We start from the raw sequence: 13,977 nt of genomic DNA, 5'->3' as shown, positions 1-13,977 counted from the left end.
AGGGTTTTTGTCTGTTTTGTCACAGCTACATACTCACAGCCTAGAATATGCCTTGTACATAATAGGCTTTGTAAATATTTGTTGAAAATAAGTAAATGAATGAAAAGGTTTTCTTCATAAAAAATTATTTATAATATTTAACAGATTTACCTAAATATGCTACAACAGGCTATTGTTTAAGTAAACTATGAGCCATTTGCTCTTTGGATTTAACTATTTTAAGAAGCATACAGAGGGCTTACAAGTTTGTAAAACCAGTTAAGATCTATCCTATAAGGTAGTTAGATCTGGAATGAAGGCTCATCATTCTCATTCTAAAGATGAGGGGATTGCAAGGCCACACAGTGACTTATTGACATTTTTAAGCTACTTAATACATACATGATAAAATTGCTTTGGGAGCAGTAAACATTATATATTGTCTGCTAAACAATTCTGTCATGTATTTGCAAATGACTTCCAGAGCTTTAGAAAAACAGAGGTGGAAACAATGCTAGTTCCCATACAAGAAAGCATGAGACCAACTAATGCCAGCAAGCAAGGGGGTAGGGCCAGAAATTCCAGCAGCAGTCATCCACCAATTTGGAAAACATTTATCGACTGGCCAGTGCCAAGTCTTCGTGAGGCCGTGGGAATACAGAGATGGCTGTAGCCCAGATTCCTGCCTCTTTGCAGAACCTTGTAGGCAAATAGGGTTTTAACATATCAGGGCTACATGGTGTGTGAAGAACTAGAATAAAGGGATGTACCAAGTGTCTGAGAGCTCAGAAATGGGGTAGGGGACACAGATTCTAAACAGGATGAAAGTAAGACCTGAGTATCAGGAAACACAGAGGACATGGCATGTGAAGTGCTGTGAGATGATAAACCTGGTATGATCCCTGGAATGACCCAGAAAGGATTTTAGGGGACCAAGTAGTCAATTTATATCTGTCTCTCCCATACATCTGCCCCTGGAGCTACAAGAGATGCTCAATAGAGAAAATGGTACAGACTGCAGATGTTTTAATCCTTGCTCACTGCCATTTACTGGTTCTGTGCCTTCTGTCACATTTCTAATTTGCTCAGTGTTACCTTGCCTGTAACATGGAGATGACAATAGTGCCCACCTCATGGGATGGGTCTGAGACTGACGGGAAATTAATACATTTATTTATTCTTGTGACAAATATTTACTGAGCACCTGCCGGTGGCAGATACTGCACCCAACACTGGTTGTGCGGTGGTGAAAGAGACAGACAGTCCCTGTTCTTGTGAAACTTACAGCCTGGAGTGAGAGAATGAAAATAAATGAAGCAACTAGACCCGTTAGTACCTGGAGGTGACAGTCGTGGTTTCCTCTATCTGCTCATTCCCTGAGGTGTAGAGACCTTGTCAAGGTACAATTTGAATCCCATTTTCGGTGAAGCTGTTGTGTGCAGTAGGTCACAAAGCCAGTCATTGAGCCCAGCCAAACAGCTAGCACCCACGTGGGACAGAATTTTGTTTTTATTTACTGGGTATCATGTATCCACTGACATTTTTCACTTTATGTTATAGCCTCCCAATCATATTACAGTGAAGATAGAAAGAATTGAAGAAGTCTATCTCTCTCCTCACGTGGTAGAGGCAGACAGACAGCTAGTGAGTTATACCTAAGATGAGATGTCTGCCACATCTACAGAGGGATGGAGTTTGTGATTCACTGGACACAGAAAGGTAGAAAGGGCTCTAGGCTGCTGACTCAGAAGGAGGAGACATTGATTATGTCCAGGCACTGTGCTGGGCATTTTACATAAATTATCTCATCTGATACTCCAAACAATCTTTATCATGCCTATTTTATAGATGCAAGAACTAAGGTTCAGAGAAATTAAGTGACTTCTTCACCCATTTGGTAGAGGCAGAATTTGAGCTCGCGTCTGCAAACTCCAAAACCCATGTTTTTCTCCAGACACCCACTGTACATTCTAAATAGAAAAGCGAAGCTAGAATTGTAAGAATAATGAGATACATGATCCTTTTGGAGGAGGAAGATCAGCCTAAAAATAGCGATGCTTTTTACTGTTATAATAAACTGTGTGACCACCACTGATACTGTCAAATTCTAAATGGCCACCTCTAGAAAGAGAGGAGCTAATATACACATATACCTGTGTGTGTTGTGTGTACACACTTAAAATCTAGAAGGAGATATACCCAAATGCTAATAATGATTATCTCTAGATTATAAGATGACTAATTTTATCTCTTCTTTATCCTCTGTATTTACCATTTTCTGTATTTTCCATCACAAAACAAGGGTGTGCTCTGTTGAGAGGAATGATGCTCAAGTCCTGATTAGGCATCTGGTCCCCAGACTCAGGGCTTGCCGGCTTGGAAGGAAACTACTTGTTGTCCTTTCTGGTATCAGGCAACAGGGACCAGGGCTATGGCAGCCTGAGGACAGACATCCAGCCCAGGCACTCACATGCCACACTGCTTCTCATTTCAAATGATAAGCAGCAATTTTAAATGATTTTAAACATCAATTAAAAAAAGAAAACTAAGTGCTGAAGAAGAGGTCTTGATATTGATTTTTAAATATGTCCTTTTGATGGTTCCTTTAGGATCACAGCTCACAGAGGCATTTTACACCGAGTGAGTTCCTGAAGGGAAGGGGCCAGCATAGCATGTCATCCATCCTCTGGTTCATTCATTTGTTCATTCGTTCGTTCATTCATTCATTCGAGAACACGTTTACTGTGCCTTCACTGGTCTGTATGCGCTTGTCAAAGTAGATACAATGAAACACTAAAATAGAGCAAGTTTTTTTTTTTTTTTTTTTTTTTTGCGGTACGCGGGCCTCTCACTGCCGTGGCCTCTCCCGTTGCGGAGCACAGGCTCCGGACGTGCAGGCCCAGCGGCCATGGCTCACGGGCCCAGCCGCTCCACGGCATGTGGGATCTTCCCAGACCGGGGCACGAACCCGTGTCCCCTGCATCGGCAGGCGGACTCCCAACAACTGCGCCACCAGGGAAGCCCTAGAGCAGGTTTTAAAATAGAGGAAAGATTGCTCTGTCATAGCATTTAGGTCTTTACCTAAATGCCATTTTTCTTGGCAACTCACCATAACCACCACTTTAAATTGCATCTATCCATTCCAGTTGCTTTATTTTTCCCATTACCCCTATTACCTACCACATGCATATTTTACTTATGTTGTATATTGTCTCTAATTCCCTTATACTAAATTATAAGCTCTAAATGTGTATTAAGTTCTGCATTTGGTTAGGTGCTTTTCCACTTTAAACTAGTTGACGGCAGAAATGAAATATTGATCACTACAACCAAAAATTAAGTATTTTAAATGTAACAAATATCTATTACTTATTTTTTTCTCATATTAATTTTCTAAAACAAAATTTATTGTTGGAAAGTAATAAACATGAAACATGGTTTAAACTTCAAAAAAAAATAGAGGAAAGAGTATAGTGGTTTTCACACAAACCCTTTATCTTCACCCCTTGTCCACCTGTAAACTTTAAAACCGCCCAAAAGACAACTCAAAAGTTATTGTCTCAAAGAGACAGAAGACACAGAGATGGCCAACAGGCACATGAGAAGATGCTCAACATCTCTAATTATTAGAGAAATGCAAATCAAAACTACAGTGAGGTATCACCTCACACCAGGCAGAATGGCCATCATCAAAAAGTCTACAAATAATAAATGCTGGAGAGGGTCTGGAGAAAAGGGAACCTTCCTACACTGTTGGTGGGAAGGTAAATTGCTGCAGTCACTATGGAGAAGAGTATGCAGGTTCCTTAAAAAACTAAAATAGAGTTACCACATGATACAGTGATCCCACTCTTGGGCATATATCCAGAGAAAACTCTAATTCCAAAAGATACATGCACCCCAATGTTCATAGCAGCACTTTTTACAATAGCCAAGACACGGAAGCAAACTAAGTGTCCATCAACAGATGAATGAATAAAGAAGATGTGGTGTGTGTGTGTGTGTGTGTGTGTGTATATATATATACATACATACACATACACAATGAAATATTACTCAGCCATAAAAAAGAATAAAATAATGCCATTTGCAGCAATATGGATGGACCTAGAGATTATCATACTAAGTGAAGTAAGTCAGACAGAAAAAGACAAATATCATATGATATCACTTATATGTTGAATCTAGAAAAATGATACAAGTGAACTTATTTACAAAACAGAAACAGACTCACAGACATAGAAAACAAACTTATGGTTACCAAAGGGGAAGGTGGGGGAGGGATAAATTAGGAGTTTGGAATTAATAGATACACACTACTATATAAAAAATAGATAAAAAACAAGGACCTACTGTATAGCACAGGGAACTATATTCGATATCTTGTAATAACCTATAGTGGAAAAGAATCTGAAAAAGAATATATATATATATCTGAATCACTTTGTTGTACACCTGAAACTAACACAACACTGTAAATCAACTATGCTTCAATTTTAAAAAGTTATCATCTCTATAAATATCCTTTCTCTTCTCCCAGATCAGCTCTCACTCCTCACTTCCTACAAATGATTGCTTTATTTGCACACATGCAGCAATTATAACACTTAGTATGCTGCAATAGAGTTCTTTCTATACAAGTCCCTTTATGTCACAGGTAGGAAATGATCGCATTTCGAGTAAACAGACAAGACCACCTCAATACTCAAGGAAATAAATATCTAGGCTCTCCTATAATCCATTTTGTACTCCGCCAGTACACCTAGCATGCCAGGGTTGCGAAGTTCTACTGTAGATCTTGACCTCCTAATTAGCACCATGGACCAGGCCTTAATTATTCATCTCGGTATGCTTAGAGCCTAGTATGTTTGTTGCCTTTCACATAGCTGGTAATTAGTGCTTTTATTAGATCATCCCAACTAATATTTATTGAGTGTCCCCCATGTGCCAGGCACAGTGCTAGTTGATAGAAATACACTAGTGAACAAAACAGGTACAGTTATGCCCTACAATTTGGTGTGGCAGAGCAATATTAAACAAATAATCCTACAAGCAAGTATATACGTTGTAATAACCACCCTTAAGGAAAAGTAGAGTGCTATAAATGATATGGAAATATTTGAATAAACAAATAAATGAATGAACGAAAGCACTGTATGTTTTATATGGTAATATCCATTCACTAGAAAGGTGTACTCTACAGGAAAAGAAAGAGAATATTATGGGCTCTCTCAGGACGGATTAAGAATCCCATAAGACAATCTATGTGTTCATGCACCTATGATGCACCTATGAGGTCCTATGGGACCTCATTTGTGTTTTGTGGTCCTATCTCATGAATGACTCATTCTGAACTTACTTACAGGCAATTAAAAATCCTCAGATTCTTTTGTTGTTGTTTGTTTGTTTAACGTGCTGCCATAAATCCAAATCGCTCTTCTTGTACAGGTGCAATAGGTTATTTGCATCTAAGTAGGTAACTTTCTGTGTTCTTCCATTAGCTTTCATCTTGCTAGATTTCGTCTATCAGTTTGACCTGCCCAAATCCTGTCATGCCGAGCCCTGATATGGGAATATATGTTTCCCTTCATATCACTGGGTGTGGCTATTCTGATGGAATGCCCATATTCAGGTTGTTGAAAAGAGTGCTGAGTGAAAATTTGGGGGAGGGCTGGGGGGCGGAAATCACCTTTGAAACACATATCAAAAATATTAAAATGTCCATATCCTTTGCATTTGTAATTACACCTCTGGGACTCTCTTCTAGCAAACTAATACCAAATAAGGAAAAAAACTTTATGCAAGAAACTTTTACTCCATTATTTATAGTAGTGAATAGTAGATTGAAAAATTCTAATATCTTATAAGGGTCACGATTAAGCTTAGGTGAGTGTAAAAAGAGGAAGTTTTCCTATAAAGTAAGAGAGAAGTCCTAAGAACAGGCTTGCAATAGCAGTTTATTTTTAGAAAAGTGTGTTGAAAACTCATTTAGCATCTCACGTGGCTCAGAACTCATTAGGAGCTAATAAATATTTATTGTTAGTAAAGAGATAATGGAAATAGTTTATAAACAGGTGATTAAGAATATGGAATAATTAGTTATTAAAAGATACTTGTTTGTATGGTATTGATAAGGAATCTCAGGCAAACATTCCTCTTTATAATGAAGCTTTCTTCCTTTGATTGGCAGACTATTCCCTAAACTAGTTGATGCATGTAGCCCTTAAATTAAAAATAAAATAAAGTGATGGTGTTATAAACTAGCAGCTTGAACTTTAGTACAAATACTGTGCTTAAAATTCTGTCAAACTGGAGGGCCTACTCTGTGAGGTGCACAGGGCAAGGTGCTGGGAATGTAGCAGCAAACAAGACAGGCAAAAATCCCTGCCCCGTGGAGCTTACAGTTTAGTGGAAGGGGGCAGCTGATGCTCAAGTCAACAAGTAAAATAGATAGCACATCAGATGGCAATAAAGGCAATGGAAAAAAATTAAGTGGTGGAGAGGGACAGGGAATTCAGCTCAGGGATAGAAGGGGGGGAATGAAGTTTCAAATAGGGTGATGGGGCACGCCCCCTGGGAAAGGGACTTCTGAGCAGAGACCTGAAGGAGGAGGGAGAAAGAGCTGGGCAGTTGGCTGGGCCACGAGCATTCCTGGGAGCAACTCGTTTTGAGCAATACAATTTTAAAGGATTGGTGGATTACTTCTGTACAGGCAGTCCAGCTGCGGCATTCCTTGTCACTTTCAATTAACCATGAGTACACCCTGCTAGCTCATCAGACTCCCGTGTCTCTCCCTTCTGGCAGCTGGGGACAGATACCCTAGTCTGTGCCAAAGCTGCCACGCTGGACCCGCAGCTGGAAGCAGAGAAGGCAGCCCCACCCCCTTTCTCCCGGGCCTCTGCCGGGGTGGTGAGAGCTGTAACCCTTACCCTCCCAGTCCCAAGCAGCCCCAGTCCCTTCCCACTGAGTCTAAAGGGGCATTAAAGTTTGCTTTAAAGTTTCTTTTGTACCTGGTGAGTCTGTGCTCTCTGAGTAAGGGCTCTCATTTAGAAGCAAAATCACCCGCTCTCAGAGTTACTTTTAGAATTAAGAATGTAATCTTCCACCAGATTTAAAGGGTATTAGAATTTTGTTGTTGATGTCAAGTCCTCAAGGCTGTCATATTTGGAGTGAGGGTGTTAACAAAGAAGTATATCTAAATATTTGTTAATTGCCATGCATATATTTTTAAAATTTCATCAGTATTTGTAGCTTCTGATCATCTGCTCATGTTCCAACTGATGACTTGCTGACTTTTTGCCATCCCTGTTGATATAAGGCACAGTTACAAGGAGGATGCTGTAAGCTCCTTGAGGGCAGGACTATGTCTGTTTTTCTCAGACTTTGGAGATACTGGGCACCCAAGTGAAGTGTGCATTTAATGCACAGGGCAGGGCAAGGGTGGGGAGATGAGTGTGAGAAAATCACTGGCACAGAGTCCCTTCCCTCCCATTCCCCCACACTCCACCTCCATGGATGTTGGATTACTCTGGTCAATTTACTTAGCCCCTTGGAGACTCAGTTTCATCATCTGGAAAATGGGTATAACAATCCTGACTTCCCAGGGTTGCTATGAGAACTAAGTAGGATAACGAATATAAAGCTCTTGACCTAGAGACTACTACCATAAAAAAGTCATAATACACACTCATTTTTTCACTTAACATGTACACATTGAGAGGCAGTATACATGGTTGGGAGCAGGGATCTGGAGCCAGACTGCCCACGTTTGAATCCCAGCTTTATTGCTTAGAGCTGAATGGTCTTAAGAAAGTTACTGAATTGCTCTGTGCCACAATTTCCTCATCTGTGAAAAACAGAACAATAATGCTCATCTCATGGTGTTACTCTGAGGATTAAATCAGTTAAAAAATGTAAACCACTTAGAACAGTATCTGGCATACAAGCATTATTATTGGTATGCTAGGCATTTTTCATGTATGTTTCCCACTTTGATCCCTCTAGGGCTTAAACAACAGATATGTTGATGTGATGGTGGAGAAGTTCATGTTGGATGGGCTGGATCCATGTCTCATGTCAACACTGGTTCTCTAACTCGAGTGGGCATTGGATTCACCCTGAGGGCTTGCTGAAACACAGGTTGTGGGAGCCCCACCCTCAGAGCTTCTGATTCAGAAGGTCTGGGTGAGGCTTGAGATTTTCTGTTTCAAACAAGTTCCCAGGGCTCCCTGGTGGCACAGTGGTTGAGAGTCCGCCTGCTGATGCAGGGGACACGGGTTTGTGCCCCGGTCCGGGAAGATCCCACATGCCACGGAGCGGCTGGGCCTGTGAGCCATGGCCGCTGAGCCTGCGCGACCAGAGCCTGCGCTCCGCAATGGGAGAGGCCACGGCGTTGGGAGGCCCGCGTACCGCAAAAAAAAAAAAACAAGTTCCCAGATGGTGCTGATGCTGCTGGTCCAGAGACCACACTCTGAGAACCACTGTGATGTAACAAGAAAGGATGTCAGAAGCTCTAAGAGAAGAAGGAAGGATGGATGCATAAAGAGATAGGAGTTCTGGAACAATCCCAAATAGGACTGAGTTATGGGCACTAGTAGAAAGAATAATTTGTTCATTTATTCATTCAACAAACATTCACCTACTGCCCACTGTGAGCAGGGCCCTGTATTCACCAACTGGTTGCAAGGACCAAGATTTAGCCAAGCAGAGACAACAGTGAGCTGGAGAGGACTATCAATTTACTGAATTAAAATGGCATCAAAGAAAGAAGCCATGTCCCCACTGGCCTAACTCAGGCATCATTTTGTGTGTGTGTGTTTATCAGAATATACATAAAATTTACCATTTTAACCATTTTTAAGTGTACAGTTCATGGCATTAAGTACATTCATATGTTGAACAGGCATCACCACCGCCTATCTCCAGAACTTTTTTCATCTTCCCAAACTGAAACTCCGCATCTGTTCAATAATTCCCTATTTCCCCCTGCCCCACATCCCCTGTACTTTCTGTCTCTATGAATTTGATGGCATAGCTCATATAAGTGACATCAGACAATATTTGTCATTTTGTGCTTACTTACTTCACTTAGCATAATGTCTTCAAGGGTCACCCATGTGATAACATGTGTCGGAATTTCCTTCCTTCTTAAAGATGAATAATATTCCACTGTATGTATACATCACATTTTGTTTATCCATTCATCCATCAGTAGACATTTGGGTTGTTTCTGCCTTTCAGCTCTTGTAAATAATGCCGCTATGAACACGGCTGTACACTATCTGTTCAAGTCCCTCCTTTCAACTCTTCTGCGTATATACGTCTAAGCATCATTTTAAAGCAGATAAATTTTGTTTGGGTGAATATTAAGATCACATTTCCCATCTCCCACCCCCCACTTTTCCCTTCTTAGAACTTTATCCCTCCTGACACTCAGGTACCCAGATCTCTCAGCTGCCCCAACCTTATAAATCATTCACACCTCCAGGTAAATTAGAACAACAAGAACAAGAGGAATATATTTTAGTGCTTTATGGGCTGAATGTATGCATGAATCTTCCTTTCCCTATAATGACAATCTTGCTGATGCACTGTCCAAACACACCTGGCCAGGAGCTTGTTCTGTACTATGGGGAAGACATTTAGTCACTGGAATCAGACACCTGAGAGAGAACACCTTACTATTTACTATTAAATCACTTTAGGTAAGTGATTTAATCTCTCTAGCTTCAATTTCCTGATCTATAAAATAGGGATAATAGTTCCTATCTACTTGGTTGCTGTGAGAATCAAACTAAGATAAGGTAAACTAATTAAATTAAGATAAACCAAGATAAGGTAAAGCACTTAACCAAGTGCCTGGTATATGGTAAGTACCCAACAAATATTGGTTGTATCTGGGTAACTCCTTCAGATACACGCCAAGGAAGTTCCTGACATCTAGGTCCATAGAAGGACATTACAATGAGCATGGAATTAACAGTTCCACTAGGCCAGAAGTCCAGAATCTTAAACGCTGGACATGTTTTTAATTTATTTTTTGCGGTACGCGGGCCTCTCACTGTTGTGGCCTCTCCCGTTGCGGAGCACAGGCTCCAGACGCACAGGCTCAGCGGCCATGGCTCACGGGCCTAGCCAAACCGTGGCATGTGGGATCTTCCCGGACCGGGGCACAAACCCATGTCCCCTGCATTGGCAGGCGGACTCTCAACCACTGCGCCACCAGGGAAGCCCTGGACATTTTTTTTTTAATCACATGATTCAAAATTACAACCTGCCCACAAGGGGTTAAAGATATCTTTGGATGGGGAAGATATCTTGGGTGCTCTGTGGAACCCACAAATTGTACCAGAATCCCCAGCAGCCAGCTATGGGTGTAAGTATTCTTCCTGAGTTTTTTTTTTTTCTTCTGAGTTTGCAAATGCCAGATAAAAATGGATTCCAGAACAATGGAAATTTGAGATGGGAAATGGTTACAGCAGATTTGGCCGCGCCTCCTCCTAGGATCGCCCCAGTCATTTTGGGACATGTTCTGACAACTTGCTGGCCTCTTTCTAAACCTCTGAGAGGGGGTGATGTTCCTGCCACTTCCCCTGGAAGAATATTCCACGGTGAAATATGACTCACTGGCAGGGTCCTTGTCTTTGAGATTCCTTTTCTTCTCCTGACCCACTTTCGTCTTGCTGTGCCCTTTTGTACAAAGTCAAACGAGGCCTCCCCTGGAAGAGGCTGCTCTGCAAGGACTGACAGTTAAAGACATTACCACCTCTTCAACTCGGCCCCGTTCATTTAGCCAAGCAAAGCATGTTTAGTTCTTTTAATCTTCCCTCATAAATCAATCCCTTCGTTCCCTTAATAGTCCTTCTCCTGTGCTTTGAACTCCCTCCAGTCTGGCCAGCCTAAGCTCTTGTTCCGTTTACACTTGAAAATTGCCAGTCAATTGAGAAATGGCTGCACAGGAAAAACATCCGTGCCTCGGCAGGGTTCTGGGAGCTCCCACCACACTGGACTGTCTGCTGCCCAAGGTACTGTGAGCCCCAGAAGAGCCCTGCCTGGTGGCCAAGCCCCAAGGCCTTAAGGTAGACGCGTGGCATTTGCTGCCTACTCCCTTATAGGTCTTTCCATGGACCTGGTCCACCCCGCCAATGGTCAAGGATATTGCATGAGAAGCCCCCTCAGATACCTGCCCCATTCCTTACCCTCAGCCTCCTCGATCCGGCCCACCTTTCACTTGGCATCTACCTACTAGAGCGACAGGGGTCCCTGGAAAAGCCCAGAAGGGGTCTTACCTGGAAGGTCCCGGCATGGTCTTCCTCCTTATCACCCTCTCTGTTCTCTTTGAGGGCGATCAATGTGAATCCTCTGAAGTAAGAGGGAGGGGCAGCTGAAAGTGTCACTGCAGAGACAGAAGAAAGCAGATGATAAGCATAAGAATCAGCTGCCTTCCATTCGTCAAACGGATAAACGTTGAGTTCCCCATTAACATCCCAGACCTGTGGGTAGCAGGGGCAGCTGTCAGTGGGAAAGGCTCATTCTGTAGAGTAGTGAAATTTCACTCCCTCCACCTAGCCCCCTCTCACATTTCAGAACCTGCTAAACGTCTGAACTACAATCTCACTTGGGAATTCTTTTTGCTGTGGCCTCTCCCGTTGCGGAGCACAGGCTCCGGACACGCAGGCCCAGCGGCCATGGCTCACGGGCCCAGCCGCTCCACGGCATGTGGGACCTTCCCGGACCGGGGCACAAACCCGTGTCCCCTGCATCGGCAGGCAGACTCTCAACCACTGTGCCACCAGGGAAGCCCTCACTTAGGAATTCTTGAATCAACCAAGGCTGAGGTGAGCTCTCTCTCAGTAACCACAATTTGACAAAAATAGTCCCTGGTCAGCAACTCTAGTCTTGACAGTTATCTAATGTTACACTTCCATAGATCAGCCCAAGAGAGATCCAGCTGCTTGCAGCACAAACTCCTGTAGGATGTGGCAAAACACATTTCCTATTTCTTGTGGGTACTCAGCTAGAACACATTCCCAGCCTCCCTTGCAGTTTGGTCTGCTGGTGCCCCAGTTCCGCCAGTAGAAAGTGTGAACAGACATGATGCATGCCACTTCCTGGCTGGCCCATCCAGACTTTCTACATGATTCTCCATTCTTCCTCTCCCATCTCTGCCTGCTGAATGCAGGAGATCCAGCAGAGGACTCTGATGCCCCAGGAGAAGGATGGTAGAGCCACAAGATGTAAGGAACCTGGGTTTCTGAATAACCACACAGATAATCACTCATGGACCAGAAACATACATATTATACTTGGCATAAGCTGGAAATAAACTTATATTGTGGGGGATTGTTTGTTACAGCAGTTGGAATTATGAACCTACTTTAAACTCTTCCTTCCCACATTGACCCAGAGAACTAGGTATTCATTGAAACCTAGCTCAGGGATCTTAGCAATGATGTTTGCCCCTCCCTTTGTATCTACAATCTCCCGAGATGGAAATCCTTTATTGCAATTTTTGCACTGGATTGCAATTCTATTTTTACCACCCTTCTCCACTGGACTGTGAGTTAATGCTGGAGAGGAACTGGGTTTTCATTTGCTTTGTATCCGTATCACCTAGCACAGAGCCTGGCATCTAAGAGGTGCTCCATTCAAGCTTCTTGAAATTGATGTAAATTGAGGTCTAAATTACTGCCTACATTAAAATGCTAAGATTCTTTAAACATAAAATTATAGACTATTAGTGCTATCCTAAGAATCCTCCATTCCAAGCCCTCTAATTTCACAGATAGGACACAAAGACACAGAAATGTCAACAGACACGCTGAAGGTAGTAAGACCACCCAGAGGTGGGCTTTGGGTCTGGCCCCCTCCCCAGTTTAACACTCTACTCATTGCTCTACATACTGAGGATAAATAGGAATATCTATAGTGTGTGTATTCCGTAAGCGTTGACTAAGTTTTCAAAATTTAAAAATCAATTCATTGAACCTATAGTATTTATGTGATTCTGATAAGCAACCCCCTGTTGAGGAGGGGCATTTAGTCTTCTAGTTTCAGTCCTGAAAAGGAAACATTCCAAAAGTCCAAAAATTAAAACCACCATCTAGGAAAGTTCAGCAATGGTCCGTGAGCCACCAACACAATGACATCTCAGAGAAGCACTTGGAGACACAAAGACTGCACGTCTCATGCTGTGGTTGGTCAGTTCATCCCACAAAAGTGAAGGTGCATTCTGATTGGTGGCTACTGATGTCTATAAAAGGTCAGGTGGAAAGTAAGGAAGAAAGGATGAGAAAAAAGCACACAAAGAAGTAAAGAAGAGTAAGAAAGGTGGTTGCACAGCAGTGGCAGGCAGAAAATGATGCTTATGATGTCAGGAGAAAGAACTGAGATCCCTGAGGGATAGACAGACAGCCCCACAGCCGTCTGAGGTTATCTAGGGTGGGGTGGGAGGGCTTTCAAGGCTATTCTACACAATTCTGGAGGAAGGGGAGCAGAGAACAAGAAGCAGACAGTAAAGGTGCCCTGGCCAGATCACCTCAAATTCCTCTGTACCATTGTAATGTGACCCTGGTGCTGATGTGCCTTTGCTTCCAGAGGCCAGCACCTGCAACTCGGCCCTGGTCACTGGAGTCTGCTCTGCCTAATATGAAAGGCCCAGCTACCTTGCATCAGGTGATGACAATTCTGAGGGGTACCTGACACCTTGAAATGGCCCTGCAGAATCAGAGCTCACTGGGGTCATGGGCTGGCAAGGCTTCTTCCTCCTCATCCCAGTTCCCCAATCCCTTATTGGCCTCCCCTGGGAGCACTTCCTTAATAAGTCAATGGCACCCAAATCCTCACCTGAGGGTTTGTTATGGGGTTAAATTGTGTTCTCCCAAAATATATGTTAAAATCCTAACCCCAGGTTCCTGGAAATGTGACCTTATTTGGAAATAGGGTCTTTGCAGATGTAATTAGTTAAGATGAGATCATATTGGGTTAAGGTAATCCTAA

General features: G+C 42.7%; 1 protein-coding gene across 1 annotated transcript in view; it reads right to left on the bottom strand.

Annotated features, from left to right (window-relative positions):
* The window catches only part of SPON1 (spondin 1), a gene marked incomplete at both ends in the record, with an annotated part of 272,489 nt that overhangs the window by 241,294 nt on the left and 17,218 nt on the right, over positions 1-13,977 (bottom strand). Inside the window, one exon of the mRNA XM_079709166.1 lies at positions 11,268-11,374. Within this exon, the coding sequence (XP_079565292.1) occupies positions 11,268-11,374 (107 nt within the window). The remainder of the gene's footprint in view (positions 1-11,267; positions 11,375-13,977) is intronic.

The sequence above is a fragment of the Hyperoodon ampullatus genome (genome assembly GCF_949752795.1).
Source record: "Hyperoodon ampullatus genome assembly, chromosome: 7".
In the NCBI taxonomy this organism is placed as follows: Eukaryota; Metazoa; Chordata; class Mammalia; order Artiodactyla; family Ziphiidae; genus Hyperoodon; species Hyperoodon ampullatus.
The sequence above is the reverse complement of the archived record's forward strand: the minus strand, read 5'-3'. Positions and strand labels throughout refer to the sequence as shown.